Source organism: Drosophila pseudoobscura, chromosome 3 (genome assembly GCF_009870125.1).
Source record: "Drosophila pseudoobscura strain MV-25-SWS-2005 chromosome 3, UCI_Dpse_MV25, whole genome shotgun sequence".
In the NCBI taxonomy this organism is placed as follows: Eukaryota; Metazoa; Arthropoda; class Insecta; order Diptera; family Drosophilidae; genus Drosophila; species Drosophila pseudoobscura.
The window spans coordinates 11,610,505-11,632,180 of NC_046680.1; the positions used below are offsets into that span (position 1 = coordinate 11,610,505).

The window sequence follows — 21,676 nt, forward strand, 5'->3', positions numbered from 1 at the left end:
AAGCCCGGCCGGAGATGAGTCCGTGGAGGAGCAAGCTGCCTAGCTGCCTCTGCTGGCTGCCTATTTTTAGCCCTATTTGGGCGTCCAACAGAATTCAATGTCAACAGCACCACAACCAGGAACCCAACGGAGCAGAGAGCGAATGCTTGGGATGGTTGGATGGCAGGCGAGAATGGATGAACGGCGGAAGTCCTCGGAGTTGTCCTTTTCAGTTGCCAACTTGAACATAAATAGTAGTAAGGCGTACTTCGATCTCCGCCGTCGGGAAATTGGAAACCAAGTTGCAGCCCACTTGTGGAAAAGGGTGCTGAAAACATTTAACCTTTAAAAATCAAAAACCAGTCAATTTGCATTGCGATTGTCTTTTCATTTCCAGACCATTTTAGATTTGAATGGTGTGATAATTACTTTTCGCCACCACCTGCTCTCCACTAATTTGATTCAGGCAAGTATTTCAATTTCAATATTTCAATAATCATAAGAATAATCAGGGTCATCCCGCGTTTAGAGGTTCCTATACTATATAGCTATACTATAAATTATTTACTATACTATATCTATGGTATAAATCTGTCTATAAATGTCTATATAATATGTGTCTATAATGCTGTCTATAAATCGGATAAAATTTTGTTTATGATTACAGATTTTATAATATAATTCATCCTTTCATTTTTTAGCTTGGTTGGTTTTCTATGCAATGAATATTGACTAGCGTATTCTTTTGGGACTTCTGAAGCTCATCTTTTTTTTTTGGCTAGAATTTGGTTTTAGTCTTGCATACGTTTACCTGCGTTAACGTAAATGTTTTCATATTTTTAAAGCATTTTGAAAATTTTCTTTACTATGCAATTCTGAAGGATCTTTAGTTAAAAAACATTTCCAAATATTCAATCGATCAACAAATTTTTAAGTAATAGGTGTCACAAAATCAGATAGTCTCTTTGTAATATAAAAGTTTTGACATCATCATCGCCATTTCTCGTTTCTCCATTACAATAACTTCATCGTCAAACAATGAAAGTGCGATATTTAAATCCGAGAAATGGCCAATAATGGCTGCAAATGGTTGTTTTTCTAAACGTCGTTTGCAATTTTCGGATCCAATTCTATATAGTTGTACATTTCGCATATAAATTGAAAATACAGACTTAGGAATCCAGAACAGCTAATGTTGACCGAAAGCAATCATTTTCAAAAAAACGCAATATAAAAATATAAAAAATATATATTTTTTGGTATAAATTTGGGGTTTTGTGGGAATTTAACAGAAGTCCTGGTCACAGTACTGATCAGTCACAACAAACCTAAACTTGATTTGTTTAATGGTCTTCCAGGAGTCTTTAAATCTGGCAAAGTGGGGAATGCTTGTACCTGATGAGGCTTCTTTGATTTGATCAACATTTCCCCATTCCATTACCCATTCCGAAAGCATTTTGGGTAGACGAGGGTGGCAATTCGATAGGATAGGCCTAAAAGTTCGGATAGGTCTGGAAAGAACCGAGGAACTAATTTGCATATGTAGGTGGGATGTCGGGCTCTTGGACTCGTACTATATATGTGTGTATGGAAAGAGATAGGCCGCGATAATGGTTTAATTTCTGCAATCAGGATATATGTATGCACACACGAGTATGCATACTTGATGGAGGACAAGAACAACGACTTGCCACTAGATGCAAACATTCGATTCGAAAATGCTCGCCCGCATCCGGATTGACCGGAGGATGCCACCACGGGGGGCGCGCGAAGAGCCCAGCTATTCTAATAAAGCGTCGGGCCAAGGTGTCGGAGGCACGGACAATGGAGCAACCTGTTCAGCCGACGCGCCTGCAGCGCCTCTCACATGCACATCCAATACAGACACTGATGAACGAAGCCTTCGTGTCGGCTTTCGGCTGCTGACTTACGTCACAAACATGCGTAGGCGTCATCATCGTGCGGCGCACCCATTGCCCTCGTCCTGTCCCGCCCCAGTCCCCAGGTCCAATCGGCAGACATCGCTAAAAGACGACGACGACGCCAGCCAGGCGGTAATTTCTCCCTGGCTCCTGCCACCGCACTGGTGCTCGGCTCTCTCTTCCCCGCCTTTCGGGGGGCTGGGGGGTTGGCCTGAATGAAATTTTCGTTGCTTCGATTTTTGTTGTTGACGTAGTCGTTGGGGCCCCGTCGTCGTCCCAGCGCCTGCGCAGTGGCCTGGCAGAATCATCTGTTGGCCCCCCGAATCTGTCCTGCCCGCCTGCCATGCCCCACCAAGTGCATTTGGCTTGTGGTAGGACGCTCCCACAGGCAACACCGACTGAATGGGGTCTGGGGCCCAGCTCGGCTCAGCTGTTTGCTGCTGCCGCTGCCTGTAGAGTTTTCCACCTTGTGTAGACCTCTGTTCCGTGCAACAAATTGTGCCTTCAAGCCGGCTTTCGCTCAAGAACTCTAAACACTGATGCGAAGGGTTGCAAAATAAATATTTGAAACGGAACCAAAATAAGTACATTTGTATGTGAAATTATAAGGTTTCCTCATGTGTTTGCTCCAAGAAACATTAGAGTCCAGAGAATCAATTCTTTGTACAAACATTTCCACTAAGGGATTTCAAAGTCGATATACACAGCCTATCGCTATTTGAAAGATTAGAAAGAATTTCGAAAATATTTGTACACATACACACATGTTTTCCGCAAAATTTGAAAACATTTATCGAAAGCCAACAATCTACTGGAACCAAAACTCTCCACCCTCCCGAGCCAGAGCGCAACTCACCTCCACCACGCCATGAATCCATTCCCCACCACCCATGGAGCAAGTGCGAATATATGTACCAGAGTTCCAATTGCGCGCTCGTAAAACTTAAAAGCCACAGACATCGTGACGACAACAGACCGTTCTCCATGCCCCATTCTCTAAGCCCCCATCCCCACCATATTCTCACCATGCCTCCAACGCGAACAGGCCAGGCCAGTCATGGGCCAAGTCTCTGCTGTTGAATCTTGCATGAGGCGTCTGCAACAACAGCAACACACAGCAGGTTGCAGGCATCGATGACGACGCTCCGTGCCTAGTGTAATTCTCCTTCATTCATGTTCGACATGCCTCGGCTCCCCTTCGGCCCCTTGCCCCAAGCGACTTGCAATTCATGCTTTCGTTCCAGTTTCGTTCTTGTCGCTAATGTGTGGGCGTCATCATTGTTCGAAGTTCGAACAGATTCGTACAGTTTCTAACAGATTCGAAGAGGGGCCTCGAATTTTAGGAGCAAAGAAATGTAGGGGAACGTGTTTTTCTAGGAGAGCAGCAGGCCCTCGATGGTACGGAAATTCGCCTGACATGCCATGACTGAATTCCATGCAAGTTATATGAAAGACAACCCGAGCAGCCCTTTCGCATGACACCTGTGAGGTCTTTGAAACAAAAGTGATCATATTCAGTGAAACTATTCAAAACCGGGCCTTTGTTTAGGCTCTTCGGACCCTAAATTTACAGCAATGATTGGCTGGTTTATCTTGAGAATAAAAAAATTGTTTTCAACAAAATAATGATATTACGATGGTGTAGTGGTACTTTTAAATTAAAAATTTAAATGGTATTTCTATTCCATAAAGGGTGGAAATAAATACTTTTTTGTTGTTGAAATTTGCTGTTGATAAGACAGTAAAATGGGTTTTTGGGGTATAGTCATAGTACTTAAAAACGAAACTGTATGAAACGCCCAGTAAAGCACTCGTCACTTGATTTTCCTTGACCCCTAATGGGTTATTCCCCTAGTGGGAGTTTCAGGAAATTTTCCCAAATTTGATGAGCTCCAATTGTCAGGGTTTAACCAATGAAAAATGAATGCAAGTGAACAATTAAAGACTGAGCTGCAATCAGTACACACATTGAGGCATCAAGCATGGGCCTCAGGAGGCGGAAGCAGCTGATACTAGGCAAATCCTATTACTAAAGGAGTATTCTTTCGAACTCTCGCCTTGCCCCACCGTGTTCGGGTTGGGAAAGGAGACGGAAGGGACAGGACTCAAAACCATATGGGAGTTGGGTGTTGGGTGATGGGTGATGGGTGATGGGTGTTTGGTGTTGGGCGGTGGGCGGTGCGGGAGTTGGCGATGCCGGCAAAACATGCGCAAGAGAGCTCTCGGCTCTCTCTCTCGCTGACGCTCTCTCCGCCTCGGGAAAACTCTACACAGCGGATGGATGGATGGTCTTTTCGGGCTGGCTTGAAAACAAGTGGTTGAGCGAGCGGTCTCTTCAGTATTGAGCGAACAGACGCAAATGCCGTTACGAGCTCGCTGCCATTGAAGCCGACTGAGTGCCGTTACAGGAAGCTGTGACGCTGAGACGCTGAGACGCCGAGACGACTCTGAAGCTGAAAAAGAATCAGCAGCAGCAACAACAGCAGCAGCAGCAGTGCGGGAGTAAGGAGATTGGGAGAGAGTGAGAGAAGACACAGCAGCCAGCCAGCGGCCGGGACGAGTGAAATTCGAGGCACGAAACGAATGCGCACGACCGCCACCCGAACGCACACACACACACGCCCAGATGGGCATATCCTACAGTTGAAATACGAAACGCCTTGAGCAGAGACAGCAGCAGCAGCAGCAGCGGGAGCACCAGCAGGAGCAGCAACAGCAGCAGCGCCAGCGACAGCGAAGCGACCCAAAACGCGTCAGGATTCCAAGCAAAAGGCAGACAAACGGGCGAAACCTGCTGAGACGACTCGACGAGTCCTTGCGTGTCGGTTCACAGTGCGGAACACTAGAAAAACAGACCAGAAAAAGAAGTATATCCAAACAACACTCACAGCACATCACATATGAAAAAGTTCCCCCCATCAATAACCGAAAAGCATACGAATTCCGAAATTGTGAAAGCGAAACAAAGAGTAAATGATTTCAAACAAATATTCTCAAATCGAAACCAAGCGAAGTGAAGTTATCTTTCAAATAAGTTCTGAAAATCATTTCCAAGTGAATTTTAATTAATGGAATCGAAGAAATTAAACCGCTAACCGATAACCAAAACCGAAATCGAAACCGAAAACAAAGTGCCGTACCGTACGCCGAATGCCATAAGAAAGAATACAAATAAAAAGTGCTAAAAGTTCCTTAAACCAATATAATACAAAAAAAAATATTGTTATAACTAAAAAATATACAAATTATACACCAAAAATATTCTTTGCATTTTAACAAACAAATAAACGAAAAAGACCAAAGTGCCGTGCAAGCTGAATTTCTTGAGGAAAAGTAGTTGGAAAACTCAAGAATAGGAATAAGCATAAGCCCAGGGAAATAACACATTCAAGATACTAATATACACAGAGACTTATCTTTTTTGGTGGTGGTGTGTAGCAAGCCTCCTTGTCAGCAAAACGGACAAGGGGAAGGACACGAGAAGTAGCTGTAGAGGCAGGTCTAGAACAGCAATACCGTACCGACGCGTCGGACACGGACGGGCAGCAACTAGTTGTTAGACCCTGCACCCTCCATCCCTAGTTGGAAGAGCGAGCACTGTCTTGCAGAGTTGTTGGGGCGTGCGGCCGTGTGTGTGTGTGTGTGTGCTAGTGTGTGTGTGTGGGGGAAAGGCCAACAAGGTTCAAACCCTCAGCAACAACAGCCGCATCTCATCGGGAAACTCCAACCAGCTCCAGCTCCAGCTCCAGCTCAAACTCCAACGCAAACTCAAACTCCGGGACTGAAAGTAGACAATTGATTATTGATTTTGTCTAAGGCTGCGCTGTGTGGAACTTCGCAGCTTAACAGGCCACAAAACAAACTTGGCACAACACGGCCCCGAGGAAAGACAGCAGTAAAAAGCAACAGCGGAGAAGGAGAGACGAGACAAAAAAAACTGCGAGAAGAAAGTGCAAGACAAAAACGCGTTGAAAAGCAGCCGAGGCGCGGGACGACAGCGCAAGAAACAACGAAACTAACTGTCGCTTGCCTGTGTTGGGCAATGCTAGCCGTAGGCCGTCACAGTGTTGGGCAGCGGCGCGCGGCATGAAGACCTACAAGAGCTTCGAAAGTGTCAACCGAATAGAGTAATTGTAGTCGCCCAGCGACCAACCGAGAGAAAAGCAAGCCAGTACTCTGAATTGCAGCCCTTTTCCCCCTTTCCAGCGTCTCTGCGTCCCACCGTCTCACCTCTCTTGGTCGGAATATTTCGCCCAAATCTTCTCCCCCAAATCACTGTCGGGACCTGAGGGACCACTAAACCGTCAAAATAACTTGTAAAATTGAGAAACTTCGCCAAATCAACAAACGGAAAATGTTCTTCTCGCTGGCTCAGACGTTCGTCTGCGTGCTACTCATCCAGGGCGGCCTCTACGCGCTGCACCTGAGCGGCAATGGCGAGAAGTCCCCTCCATCCTCCACCGTCATGATGGGACCGGCGGACGGCACCTCAGACACCTCATCTTCCTCCTTTATGGCCTGGAAGCCGCCGCCGCCGGCTCAGCAGCAGCAGCAGCAACACCATCAACAACATCAACAACATCCGGGTGTCGCCCAGTCGGGCGGTGGACACGCCTCGCACCGATCCGCTGCAGCGGCCGCCTACGACGCCACTACGGTGCGGCTGAACAAGGAGATCGCGGACATGGCACAGCTGGAGCGGGAGCGGCTCATGCTCCTCGCACGGGCAGGCAAGCAGACGGCGGAGAGCAACGGGCCGGCGGGTCATGGCGGTCGCGGACACCAGTTCATTGCCGGACGCATTCAGATGCAGCCCAGCGAGGATCTGGATGTGGGCGACTATCCGGCGCTGCTGCAGCAGGCAGCCAGAGGCTTCATATTTGGCAGCGTGCAGAAGGAGCCGCCTACTCCGCTCGAAGACGACTACGTACAGCCGCGGGAGCTGGATAGCCATGCCGTCAAGTACTACGGGCGGGTGGTGGAGCCCGCGGATCGCGAGGAGGAGGTAGAGCCACTCTACGAGCCTCTGCACTCCTTTGGGGACTTTGACGACTTCTCTGAGCTGGACCAGGAGCCGCACCTCGGCGAGGACGAGCTGCTGCGCGAGCTGGATACCTATCAGTACCACGGCATGGAGGAGGATTCGCCGCTGCCGGAGAACCCGTATCGCACCCTGGAACAGCTCGAGCTGAGTGCGCCCGAGTCCATGCAGCAGCTCTTCGAGCAGGATCACCGCGACGGGCATCCGGCCAAGATGGCTGGTCACCCGGGCCCCTCCCATCCCGGAAACTTCAACATTCGCATGCAGCAGAAGTGGGCCCGGAAACGGGGTGGAGCCGCCGTTGGAGTCGGACCGGATAGGCAGCCCTCGCTGCAGCGCAACATCTTCGGGCAGCACTTCAAGCAGCAGCGTGGACTACTCTCGCTGGCCAACTCCGAGGCCACGGCCAGCAAGCATCTCAAGGCGAGTACCCGTTCCGGCGGCCTCAGTCTCAATGCTCCCAAGGATAACGAAAAGCCAGCCCAGACAGCCGCAAGTGGACTAGCAGCAGCCGTCGGAGGCAGTGCCTCTGGTGCCGCCAGTCAGCAGCAGAACAAACAGCAGCACGAATCCACATCTGGAGATGCTCAACAGCAGCAACAGCAGCAACAGCAGCAGCAGCAGCCGAATACGCAGGACAAGAAGGAGTCCGAGCAACAGTTGCTGCATCCCAACCACAAGCGTTCCGGCAGCGTGAACTCCGCCGGAGGGGCAGCGCAGGGCGCCGGATACGCAGCGCCATCCATCTCCCATAGCGTAGCCAGTCAGTTGATGCTGCGCACGGCCCGCGGCCAGCGGCAGTACGATGTGCCACAAATCGGTGAGTACCAAATGCCCGTAGCTTGTGAGTGTAGCGATGAAAATCGCTACGAAAATCGATGAATCGAAACTGATTGGGCTAGCCTCTGACCTTTAGCCCCCCCTGCACCCCAGTTCAACATCCTACATGCTAGAAAATTGATCTAATCAGACCTCGACCACAGCAAACGAAAACGAAAACAGTCAAGCCACAGTCAGAGTCAGGCAATACCACTCCATTCCATTATCTGGATTCCATGTCAGCTAATATTACGTACCCCCCCAATCGCATGGCCTGGACTGAGACACGGGCCATGGGCCCCGCTTGACCCTGTCGTGTTTGCCCCCTGCCTTGCCCGGGTTCACCCAATTTAGTTATTAGTTTTGCCGAGGGCTCAGGCCCGGAATCCCTGCTCACAACACTCGACTTCCGAAGGCCGCTAATCGGTATATTTTCAAACCAGAAGTACGTTCCAACCGCATAGACACGAGTACTTACACACGGGCTGTGGCTGGAAGTATTAGCCGCAGGCAATGGCCATATAATTGCAAGCCGCTTGGGATTTTGGGCTCCTCGCAAGCAGAGTAAAATGTTCCTAAGTGGTGCAGGGTAGAGCACATAAACATAAGGACTGAACAGCCGCCTCAGTAGTCAGTACCCGGAGCTGGCCGACTTCTGAATGGGATCCGATCCCCTTATCCACCATATCAATCAGCAATCAGCAATCGACAATCGCAGTGCGATTAATAACTTGTCAGCAACTCCATTGTCCATTGTCCGAAACTGCAATGACAAAGTTTTCTGCACTATTTCCATCCATTTTCCATTTATTTTTGGAAACTTTGGCAGCCTCCTGCTGCCGGCACCGCTTGCAATCCCAGTTTGGCCATTGCATTTAGCCAATTAGTCGGCGAGAAGCTGCTAGAGCGGGGCCTCCTTTTGTCTGGGGGGAAGTTCGTCCTTGGCTTTTCTCCATTCCCCATTCCCCATTACCCATTTTGGCTGTTGTTAATCACTTGGATAGCTAAATTACTTTACAACAAGTTTTGATGGCCTCCATGAATACGGAATGGGCTTAGAGAAAACCGTGGCTGGCGATGGCGCTGTCGCTGGCACTGGCGCACCGAGAGTACTTGGTCTGGCCTGGTCTGGCAATCAATTTTAATTTTTAATTAACACTTTCAAGTTTAATGGCGGCCATTGTTATGGCCGAGTGCTAAATGCGATTTCATTGTCCGCCAGCAGAGGAGAGCAGGAAAGCAGGAGAGCAGGAGAGCAGGATACCATTATACCAGGAGGAGAGATAGGACAATCTGTAATTGCAGATTCGAAACTTTATTTATGTCCAACTTTATAATTTGATTGAATGATTATGGTCTGAAAATAACCATTTTTCAATTCCTTCCTCGTTGGCAATTGAGTATAATCGATACAATCTGTTAATTGTTAATTGATTGCTGCGTTTAAATGGATGATAAATATCGCTGTCCCACAAGGACTGAGAGCTGAGAGCTAATCAGTTCCAACAACGAGTCCCTAAATGAATGATGAATGATTCGATTCAAAAAACTCGCTCGTTTTAGTCTAATTTGTGACAAGTTTGCTGAATTTTCTGCCCTTTTGTATGGTATAATTGTATTTGATATCTTATATCGTTAATATAACTACTTTTTGCTGCTTTCTAGCCAATCAAAAATTGCCAATTACAACTCAATTTCTTCACATATTCATGGGTAAAAATTCCCTCAAACTGATTACCCAATTAAATTTGATTGGAGTGGTTGCCTTTTTGTCTTACTTACGGCGCCGCCTGGCATGGCCCCTCCTTCGAGGAGTTCTCCTTCCGCCACGAAGAGCATCTCATTTAAGTGGGTTTTCCAGGGAAAAAGCTCAATATGAATTGAAATGAATCCAATCAATGAATTTTCATTTTATGCGCATGTTTGGAGCGAACTTTTCCACTGCTTTCCCTTTTTTCTTTATTTTGCTGGGAAAATTCCCCTTGGCTGTTTCACTTTTCCCACATTTCTTTTCTTTCCTCTGTTCCCCCTCGCTCTTTCTGTGTTATTATTGTTTGCCAACTTTCAACGTCATCAAGTGTCAGCTGCAAAGCCGTCCGCAGCCAACCGCCGACCAAGTTGTCGGCCCTCTTCATCGCCACATTGGTTCACACTTTCTCTGTTTTATTATCCACTGTTTCAAGTGGAAAATTGGAAAACCATCGCGTCGGAGGATCCGGCACAAAAACATATGTGCCCAAAACGGTAGCGCGTTATCGGAGGTGTCCTGCTGCTCGTCAGAGTCTGAGTCGGAGTCGGACTCTGACGGGTAAAGAGTTTTCATGCGGAACAATACACAAACCACTGGCACTTTTTCCGGGGAATCCTGCGGCCGCGGTGGCCGTTGACATCATTAGGACGGACGCGTTTGCCGTTTACGATCTGCACGGTGCGGTTTCTCACTAATTCAGTAACAGCACCCCGCGGGGCCCATCACGCCGGACAGGATCAGAACCCGAGCCCGGACCTACACGGCTGGGCCCGGCACACAGGCAGAGACACCTACGGTGGCATTGTCCGTGGCGGTGACAGTGACAGTGACAGTGGCATTCATTCATTCATGGACGCCTGTGTTTGGCATGTCCTTTCTCCCACGCCTACATCCTGGCACTTTGCCTGTCCCTGTCTCTCTCCCTCTCACTTTCACTCCTTCCTTCTGCCTTTATGAATGTGTGTGCGCCTCTAGGTTCTCCCACTCATTCTCATTCCCTTTCCACTGTTTCTCGCTGTTGATTTAATTTGTAATTCGAGGAGAGGTCCTCAAGTGTCCACTTGGCGGCGAAAGAATCATCGATAAGTGCGGACGCACCCGCTCCTCTGACGCCCATCATTCCATTGTTGCGTTAAATATTACGCAAATTAGTTGGAAATGGATATCGGAGATGTCTCCTTCTCGTGAGCGCACTAGTGGGCGTGGTCTAGGTCTCGCTCTCGGTCTCTGTCTCATCTGATGGAAATTTCCTAAGCCGCACAGCCGCGACAGGTTGTCTGGCAGGACTAGGACATCTGCATCCCTCCGTCAATGCCTGTCTGGGGCTCGATAATTGGACATTGATATGCAAATAGTCGGTGGGTCTCGAGCTCGGGCCACAGCCAGTGGACAATTGCTGGAAAAATGTGTCTCCGTCGCCGTCCTGGTCTGCCGCAGCCTTTGAATCGATCTCGCCAAATCCTTGCCGTAATTTGTACTGTAATTTTCAGCTTTGTGTGGCGGCACAGCGTGCTCCTTGACCTATAAAAAGAGGATATACTCTCGCACATGTATGTACGTATAGTCGCTCAATATACGTATATAACTTGAAATTCTATGCACAACAAAAGACACGACGGGGTGGGGGGACACACAGACGCATTTTCCAACAAGGTCGAATCAAATTTATTCCGCATAGAGACAGAGTTCCCAGCGATGGCTTCGGCTTCCATTGGATTGGAGGCTTGGATGGAGTGCGGTCTGGTTTCTGGTTAATTGGGGGAGCACGTCTTATCAGATCCATCCCTTTATTCGAATTTCACTGTACCGCCGAAAAGTCTGCGGTAATACTGAAGAAAGTGGAGCACTGTTAATGGCCAAGTAAACCGATGGTTAAATAAAACCGGTAGATGGACTCCGTAGTGCAACAGCAACTTAAGAGAGAGACAGAGAGAGCGAGAGAGAGACACACAGACACAGTACACAAATCAATATACAATGACATCATCTGCGCCAGCATCCGGCAGGCAGACATCTAGACAGACAGTCCGTGAAATTTTAAAGCACACAAACAGGCGATTGGCCTAAACCCACGTCTCCCCCCGTCCGCCCACCCCTTCAGCCCTTCTCAACCACCTTTACCGCCCATCACCCCCCAGATCTGATGCGATGAGGAGCCTGCATATATAATTATGCCACACGAAGGCGAAAGCGACGGCGACGAGGCTGTGAGAAAATATTTACATTACCGTAAGGCCCAGGACCCGAAAGATGCGGGGAAGGGCCAACGGCGAACGCGGCCATTGAGCAGGCCAATTGTTGTGTGTGAGTGACTGTGTGTGTATGTGTGTGTATCTGTGTGTGCGTGTTGGTAACTCATTCAGCCAGTTTGACGACAGCAGCGCCAAAAGCCAGCCAAAGTTTTTCCTTCTGCTTACGTCACAAAAGTCAGACTCTGCGAACCGAGATTGATATATACCCATGCATACATATGTATATATGTACATATATATGTGTATACCACTCGTGCTAGTAAAAATCTGTGGCTAGTGTGGCATGTCGGAGGCTGGGATTGTAGTCGAAAAGGATTGGGATTGGGGAATGGGAAATCTAATGGCCAAATAGCTGGCGGGGGCGCTGTGCTGTTGCTGTGTGCACTGCATAAATATCAGCAGCTTCTCAGCTTCTCTTCGAGTACGATTACTCTTGTGGATCACAATGGATGGATGTTTGGGAGGGGGTTTGGGATGCCGAAACCCTCTTGCCCAAAATCTATAATAAGCCACAAGAGACCGAATCACCGAATCACTTGGCTATATATGTACATTTGTATATATATATAGTATATATGTATTTGAACAGTCAACGGCTCCGGCTCTTAGTCATCTGAAGAGGGAAAAACTCTTCAGCCAATAAATGTATCTGTGTAATTGCGTATGTGTGTGTGCTCTCTCTGTGCTCGTGGTAGAGTTTTTTAGTCAATGAAGCGTCAAGGACTTTTGCTTATGATATATTTACCCAAGACAGAGCCAAAAAGCCAGAGAGAGAGAGAGAGAGAGGGGCAGGGAGGGGAGGAGGCCACAAGAGATGATGCAATGAAATCTAGAGGCATGCCACAAGAAGGCGAAAGTGTAAGAAAGAACTTCGAGGGAAAGCGAAGCAAAACGAGGGGAAAGCCATGCCCAGACAGCCAAGTAGTTGTCGTCCTCGCCGTCGTCGTCCTCGTCGTCCTCGTCGTGCCTAATGAGTTGCGAGCTGACGCGGAATTTATGAATGAATCGCACAACATGTGAGTAGACAGAGGCACCGGAAGTGGGTGGGGTCGGTGGTGGGGCCACACATTTTGGCTCATCATTGTTTCAGCTCAAAGTGCCCGTAAAATTATCCGAGTGTCGAGAGCTCCCTATTTATCCTATTTAGCATATAACTAATGGCTTATTTATTAGCTTGAAATACTCGTGCTGTTCAGGTCCTCTCCGCCCGACATTGGTGCCAGGATCAGTTTTCGGAACGTGGGCGGCTGACGAGTATCTCTCTATATTTTGACGCCTACCCCCTTGCGGACTTCAGTGGATGTGGATTCTGTTTCAGGGGATTGGGTTTCATTGGACTGCGGCGTAGTCTGGTCATAAGTGGTGAACACAAAATGCCGGGAATAGCCAAAGGTGGCCCTCGATTGGTTACCAATGCGGGCTCTCATTTCTCCGGGCTGTGCAAGAAGCTGAGACATTTACGCAGTTATCCTTGAACCTGAAAGCAACGGAAAAGCACCAGCACCAGCGCCAGCCACGAGTGAAAAGAAAACTACAATAATTTGAGGATAAAAATCTAGCTGACGGGGTTGAGTCCTGGTCCGTAGCCAGTGCCAGAGACGGGCCTCAAGTGCGCACAGACAAATGACATATGACGGAGGTTCGGTTCGGTTCGGTTCGGTTCTCCTTTCTATTTTGTTTTTCTTGTTTTTGTTTTTTTTGGAGCTGTCCGGGAAGGGAGATAGATATATAGATAGAGAGAGAGAGAGAGAGAGGGCACCGGGGAGTCGATGTGCGTCATAGTCGTAGGCCATGGAAATCAAACGCAATAGAAAAGCCAAGAAGGAGTCCGTGCCTGTGTCCGTGTCCGTGTCGGTGTCCGTGTCCGTGTCCGTCCGGCCAGTGAAAACTGGAGCAGGCAGAGCGTAGTGTCAGTGCCTGCGCGTGTGGCAGGGCAGGCACTGTGGCCAAGTGCATAGTCATGCTAATGCAAATTATGGCTTATTTAAGCCGACAGCCAAAGCCTACTTTCAGGCAGCGTCACTTCACCATGTCGCAGGTCCCAAACTAAACAAAAACCCAAGCATAAAGTACTCAAAGCAAAGCAAAGCCGGAGAAGGAGGAGCAGAGGCAGAGTGCACTTGGAGTGCTGGAAGAGTTGGCGTTGGCCAAGTGGACATGAATACGGACATGGACATGGACATAGACATGGAGATGGGATTGAGGTTAGAGCTGCGACGAGGACGAGTCAGAGAGGCTGCTGCTGCTGCTGCTGCTGCTGCTGCTGCTGGTGGTGCCTACTTAAAGGCTTCCGGCCCCGGCATAATGAGGCTGGCACTCACTCGCATAGCTGCATGCATAATTTAGTCGGAGAAGAGCCAGCAGAGCACGCCGGCAGGAAGAAGGAAGAACACCGGAGGCGGTACCGGAGCAGGTCCTGAGACGGTTGTGCTTTTCTCACTTCACAACGGCCGACTGTCGCCGCTGACCTTTTCCACAACGAGGCGATCTCGGGCCATGTACATCCAGGGGTGCCCACATCCACACTCACATCCAGTCCGTTTCTGCATAATCATCTCCGTGAATGCTCTACCCGTTTAATAAGCAAATGCCTGGGACGGGACAGGTATTATGCAATATTTATGTGCGCTTTGGAACGAATATTCCAGCTCGAAAAAAAGTAAAATTATTTTCCTATCTCCTACTACCACACTCCACTCCAGCCCCATCCCCATTGAACCGTAGAGCCACTCTGCACCCCAACTAGTCCAGCCAGATAGTTCTCCATCAATCATCGGCATTTTCTGTCCCTTGTTGGCCCTATTGATTGCTCTATTATGCCATATTTTTATGGTACCATTGGATATGTGTCTACACCTGAGTGGAGCGTGGAAAACGGATACGCATACGGATACGGCCTTGGCTGAGAGTCTTTCCAAATACAAAATGAAAATGAAAATGAGAATGGGAATGGGACTGGTTTATGGTTCCCTCTTAGACGCAACTTGTTGCCCGCTGCTGCCACACCTGCCACAAAGCGAGTATGTGGCGGCACAGCAGTTGTGGTGGAATCTTTGTTCAATCGGAGAGTGAAAATCGTTGGAAAAACTCATTCATTCGCCAACGAATAAGCCAATGCCGTCCATTCGAATATGTTTCTGTTCGAATAAATCCAAAAAAAAAAACCCACAATGTCTGCTACTGTCGTCCTGTCCCCCTGTCCTCCTGTCCCCCTGTCCTCATGTCCCCCTGTCCTCCTGTCCCCCTGTCCTCCTGTCCTCCTGTCTTTCGGGTTTCGGCTTAAGTCTGGCAAATAAATGTCAAGGTGTGTCAGTGCGGGATTTAGATGAAATTGACAGGTGGTTTGCAATTAAATAAGATTTATATTCAGCTAGCAGGAGACGAATAGATTAATGTATGCTCCGGTCTATGGCTAGTGGTGCCACAACATGACCTCTGGCTGTCAGTGCAAGGCGCAAACCAGCACCGAACTGTGCTAATGAAGCCAGCTTTTCCATGATTTTCCATCTTATCTACACTATCCCCGCTGTATCTGAGGCTATGGGACCTGTCACCTATGGGACCATCCAACATGCAGCGCTTAGGGTCCGTGCCTGTGCCCGACAACAAACCGTTTAAAGCAGACCCGGCCAATAGCCAAGGGCCCAATGGCTAGGCAAATACTCGCAGTCCATGCTGTGGCCTAGGTAAGGCCGAACACCCTTCTGTGTACCCTGTCTGCGTACGTCAGCCGAGGCGGACCGCACCACAGTCGCTCCTGGGTACACATAGACCGGCAGACCAGACCCGTGCACACACGGATACCCTTGCAGAGCTAGGTCCTCGAACGAATCCCCGGCGACGAAGGCAGCTTATCGATTCTATAAACTTCTGGCAAGCACTCGGCTGTGGATACTTTGGTGGATAACTCTTTTGTTGCTAAAGATAATCCAAACAAATGCCACAACTTTTGATCGAAGCAATCTCTATGGAAGGGTATTTCAGGCTTCGGTTCCCACAGTCGGACACACAGACATTCACAGTTCTTCTGCTTGCCTGTGTGTGTGTGTGTGTGTGTGTATTTTTAGCGCTGTAGCGCCTAAAGCAATGCACCATTATCTATACAACTAACACAAACAGGTGGAGGGTGGTGGAGGAGGTAAAAACCACCGACTGACAGTCGGACGGTCGGACTGTGGGACTGTCGGAGGGGGAAGGGGGGTAAATTAATACCCGACAAGCATTGGGTTGGTCGGTCGTTGGTTCGGTCTTTAACCTGCCGCCAGCAAATGGCTGTTGTGCCACACTATCCGACAAGGGAGTGCGTAGGGCTACACTGCGGCAAACATTCCCAGGCACTGGTGCTGCTCCGGCATGGGTGGATGGTAATGAGGTCAGTGCGATGGGGTCTGCGCCATTTTCCAAAACGCCATTACGCAACGCTGCGACTTGTTTGATTCAATTTGTGCGACATTTCCTAAATAATTGAGGACAGAGCCTCGTCGTGGTGGCATTGCATAACCGAAGTGCCTCCCAATCGTTGTGCCGTCGACCCCACTCATTGTTTTCTAATCAAAAACCAAATATAAACCAAACACTCGAGCCACTGCGTGGGCCATAGGCAAACACAGTGAAGTGAAATGGCAATGGAAATGAAATGGCAATGGAAATGGGAAAAAGCAAATGCGAATGACAATGGGGATGTGTGGCAGTGTGGGGTGGGAGAAAGGGGCAGTGACAACAATGGAAAACTGCTGCGACTTGCAGTGGACGAAAGGCCAGGGCCGTAACAGATTCACATACGCAGTCCATGAATGGTGGACCCCGGTCGACCCCTCACCCGGAGAGCCAGTGAGTGGCGGCTGTTTTTGTGAATGAAACCAGGCGTTGGACACCTAAATCCGCTTAGGTTTGACTCAACCATAGCCACCCAACTGTGATTTCATGAGACCTGCAGTGATTTCGCTTGTGATTTTCAGTTGCAAAACGGCAAGCCTCAATTTGGGATCCACTCGAGTTTGCAGAGCGATTTCTGTGGAGGAGAACGTTCTTCTGGCCTGCTCCTGTTTTTCCCAGCTTGGTCCCAGTAGCATTTCCAGTCACTGTTTTAATATCGCTAATGTTTCTATTCCCAGCGCGTTTAGAGCACTTTTCATTCGTAAGTGAAGGCTCTCGAGCGCCCTCTTGAGTCTTTAGTCACTGTTCCAATCACTGTCCATCTCTGGCTGAATGGGGTTCCGTTCCGGGGGTCGGTCTGGACCTACGAATGGACCTCCTCGTACCAGGAGGTTAGCATCTGCCAAGGCAATCTCAGAGGGAGGCTGGGTTGAAATTCTACTAAGGTCAGAGTTCAAATTGAGTTTGGACGGAAATTAAACGGAAAAAGAGGCGAGGAGCCCCCTGTGGCGACCCCTTGGAACGCCTCGCCCTCGGCCGCTGTCTGCCGCTGCACTTTTGCATACACCAGGGGGGCGGGCATTGGAGCAAGATGTGAAAGATGTGCAAGATGGGGTTGGCTGGGGTCTTTCCTGCTTGGCTTTGCTGTGCTTTGCTTTGCCATTATTATTGCCAAAGGTGCGCACTCGCCCTGGAACTCCCTGGCTGGTACTTAAGTGGCTGCCGTCTGGGAACTGTCAACTGTTTTGGCTCCCCTACGCCTTTGGAACCCCTTTTTCACCCTTGGCATTGTGTCATTTGACAGCCGGCGTCTTGACAACAAGTTCCCCCTTTTTAACAGAGTCCGCGACCCCACTCCGCCTTTTTGTCGCTCTCTGCCAGACTCTGCTTTGTCCTCTCTGTCCCCTGGGAGGGGAGAGTCTACCTCTCACTCCCTCCCTGGACAAGGCCAAGACTAACACCCAGGCTCAGAGCCGAGCCCGTGCTTAGGGGATGTCGCGCGGAAATTAAGTAACTAAGTAGCCCCGGACGAGAGAGCAGAGAGTCCGCTCCACGCAGCTGGAGGTAGGGGAATGGGAGCATAATCAAAACTTTTCATTATGGCCCTCCCACAGCCAGTGTCAGCGCCTCAGCCATATTTCACAATGAAAACTCATCATTATACACGAATCGAGCTAAAAGAAGAGCAACAACAACAACAACAAAGATAGAGAGAAGGAAAAAACACGTTAAGAACATTTTGGGCAGGTAAGCAGCGCTGTGCCGTGGAAAAAAGCAAAAGTTTTATTGTCGTTGCGACCGAGGAACGCATAAACTTGGCTTAAAAGTTTCCGAGGCAGTCGGCAAACGGGCGGCCTTGTCCAACACCCACAGCCTCGGCCCCAGCCACAGCCACGCCCACGCCCACGCCCACATCCAGTCCCATTCCCGCTCTACAATTCATGCGCCTGGCTGGCTATTTTTAGACACTCTTGGAGAGGTCCCTGGTCCTGACCATGTCTAAAAAATAAGAGAGAAAATTACAGTGCAACTTTTGGGGCCAGAAACACTTTTAATGAAACTTTTCTTTCCTTCTTATTTATCTCTCTCGCTGTTTGCTCGCTGCTCCCTGCTCCCTGCTCTCCTTCGCTGGCTTTCCGCGAAAATGCCGAAAGTAGGTAGGCAAACGAGAGGCCAGAGCAAAAGCGAAAAGAAAAGCAAAAGAAAAAGGACGAGGCGTTGTCTTAACGCTAATGAAAAGTCAGAAGGGAGTCGGACTACGTGCCGAGCAGCAGCGGGCATCCCAGGAAAATAATATTAATAATGTGAGATATGGCCGGGAGGGGGGAGGAACGTGTTGGCTTAGGGGAAGGCCAGAGGGAGCCGGCAGAGGGAAATGAATGAACATTTTGGGGAGAGAGCAAGAAGCTGAGCACCGCCGGACCCTTTTCGCTCCGCAAACTCCCAAAAGTCGCTCGGCACTAAAAATGTCAAAAGTTATAAATAATTTTCCATATAGAAAAGTGATATGTTCAAAACATGTTGACAGTGCACCGCAGAGTCCGAGCCATGTGGCCGCCAGAAGCCACCCAATCGCAATCGCAATCCCAGTCCCAGTCCCGGAGTCCCAGTTCCTGTCCCAGTTTTCAATTTGCGAAAAATTTCCAAGGCAAAAAGTTCAAAGTAAACAAGCAAACACATCACACGATGCCAGCCAGGGACCAGGAGTCGAGGAGAATCGAGCAGGCAGCCAACAGCCAGCATCCAGCATCCAGGCTAGAGTCCGGGCTTTGGGTTGCATGCAGTAATCCAGGAGTTATGTGGCATTCCACATGTTTATGTCCAGTTGGACGCACCTGCCATGGGGCGTATGGCAGGGCGGCAGGAGCTCTTGTTTTGGCAGGACCCCGAATGGGGGAGGCGGGGCGCAATTTGTATGCCACTAATGCCAGGAAAACAATTGCGAAAAGTAGTTTTCCAGACCATGCACAGACACGTAACGCAGCGAAAGAAACGGAATGCTAAGTGGGGACACGGACAGGGACACGGACACGGGTCGAACAGTGGGTGCCAGCAGGAAGCGAATGGACGGCCATCCAGTACGGAAATAGACGTAAATTGTATTTAGATTCATAGTATACAAATGCGTAATGGATTCAAGTCGAGTCAAGAGCACAAGAGGGAAATTTAAATTATTGAACGGCATTGATTGATGAATCGAACGCCGGCCACAGGTTCCGCGTGGTTGTCCACTGGCCACCACCGCCGCTGTCCCAAGTGACGCAAGCTACACGAGGGGCAGCCACAGCCACTCGACTCCGCCAGGATAATCATCATTAAATCATCCGCCAACCCAGAATTATAACCATTAAGGCTATAAATAAAGTGCCACTGGCTAAAGCAAACTGCCGCGTGCCAGACTAGACCCAGTCGGACTCGGACTCGGACTCGAACCCCGGGCAGAACTTAGGCCTGTGGGCGTGGCTGTGGGCACTTGGCAGCCCTCGCCTGTAATTACTTTGATTCGGGAAAAGTAGTAAGGAGCAATATCGAAAAATGAACCCGAAAGGAGCTCGAGCGTGGAAGGTCCGTCTGGACCGCGATTGCAAGAGCAAATTGAATTGGCACCAAAGATCGGAACAAGCTCCTCCAACCCAGTCCGTTCTAGGTCGCAGGTCTGGCAGAAAATTAATAATTATTCAGGATAATTTTCCCCACCAAGCCGCTTGTCCAGCCCCAAGCCAAGGTCCAACCCTCTGGGGTCCTGCTGACGTCACAGGCGAACGACCTTGAGTTGCCGCAGTTTCGGGATTGGAATACGGGGGAGGGGAGGGAGGAGCTGGGGAGCTGCTGGTGGGTCAGGTCAATTAGCAATTGCCTGAGTGACATTATGGCCTAAAGTGAGGGGGGACCACTTCGATTTTCACGGACGAATGCATTGGAAGCAATTACCAAATGGTTTTCTTTCCTTTGGCGCGGCTCTTGCGTGCGGCGCTGGTTGGCTGGTGGTGGGGCCTGTCTTCGGTGTGAAGAAATCTCTTCTGATGAAGATACGCGTACTATACGTAGATGTCTCCTCTGATCTATTCTGATTCTTGACGGGGTCCTAGGCGGAAGATAAATATACTACTCCTACTTGATGAAATCTCTTCGGATTCTGGAGACACTTGGAGTTACATATTTGGCATTGCCATGGAAAGGTTCACCAAGAACTTGCAAAATTCTCTCCTCAATTGACATGCGAAACCATTTGCCTCAAGAGACGCTCTTTTGCATCCAATTAACTGAACCAACCCCATTCTGCAACTCCATATATAATCCTTTCGTCAGGGGTACATTGGCGGCTAGAATGGGCTAATACCAAATGCCATTTGCTGCAAATTAAGTCCCTCGTTCTCTCTGGTGCCACGCCATCCCGCCATCTACACCGCTAATTCTCAGTGTGTGTTGGCCATTCCGCTTTGTTGTATCTCCGCCATTAAGTCGCTTATCTTATCAGCAGTGATTAGACACGCTTTGCCTTGATTGCCAGCCATCTGCCCGATGGTAGCAGTCGGAGGCGGCGCCTCCCCTTTGGCTCCCCCGCCCGATAGATGTTCCCCAAATTGCTTTCTTTTCCATTTAACGGAAATGGTGGCTTTTTTGGCTCGAAAGGAATTGCCAAAACCTTTCCCATGGCTCAACAGGTGCTGCCAGGCCAAAGGAAATTGAAAAGTGCCGCCCGCTCCCACCCTCCCCAAAATAAAAGCCAGGAAATGTCACCACTGCTCCTCACCCATTTATTCAGAGCGTCAGGCTATGCGGATATGACGACAGCGAGGACTGCGAGGACTCCGAGGACGATGTCGGGGTTGCCTCATTGTGTTGTGGCTTGTGGAGCGGAGACTAAAGCGTTTGCGGATGTCGGCCGCATCAGAATGGGCGTTTGCGCTGCTTTGGAGTCTTCCTACGGCTTCTGGTCCTCCTCCCCCTCTCACGCCCAATTGTACAGCACGTTTCGGAGGTGTCAGGCGATCAAAGGTTTGCGTTTCCTTCGAACTGCTGGACGCATCTCGGACTCGATGAACTAATATTTAGAAAATAGGGTAAATTCGCCGAGCATTGCCCGCAGAGTTCGAGGGCCTTCCACTTTCGTGAGGCACTGTACTGTGCGGTTTGTCGTCTAACCAAATGAGTGGCACATGACGTAGACAGAAAATTAGGGGCTCCAAAAGGTCCCGAGCCTTGTTTCAACCACATTTGTCTCGCGCATTTCGCCGTGACTTAATTGCTGTGTGCCCTGCTCACACACACACACACACACACACGCTCTCGCTCTCTCTCCCTCTCTCTGGTGCTCTCTGAGCATACATGTGCTTATAAGAGAAGTCCGCACCTTTGTGGCTTTTCGACTTTTTGGTGTTCGCTGAACCTCTTTTCGTCCCTTTCATTTAGCCCTTTCCGCTTTCCGCCGCAGCCCCACCACCCCACCACCATTCCCTCCCCCTTCGGTCTTGCTGCGCTTTTATTTAAAACATTTCTTTTTTTGTCGTGTTGCTTTGTCGCATTTTAATCTGTA

At 49.4% G+C, this 21,676-nt stretch overlaps 1 protein-coding gene across 1 annotated transcript in view; it reads left to right on the forward strand.

Annotated features, from left to right (window-relative positions):
• The first annotated feature begins 4,210 nt into the window (after positions 1-4,210).
• Positions 4,211-21,676, forward strand: part of jeb (jelly belly) — a 28,158-nt gene continuing 10,692 nt past the window's right edge. Inside the window, exon 1 of the mRNA XM_001360889.4 lies at positions 4,211-7,762. Within this exon, the coding sequence (XP_001360926.4) occupies positions 6,256-7,762 (1,507 nt within the window). The 5' untranslated portion in view covers positions 4,211-6,255. The remainder of the gene's footprint in view (positions 7,763-21,676) is intronic.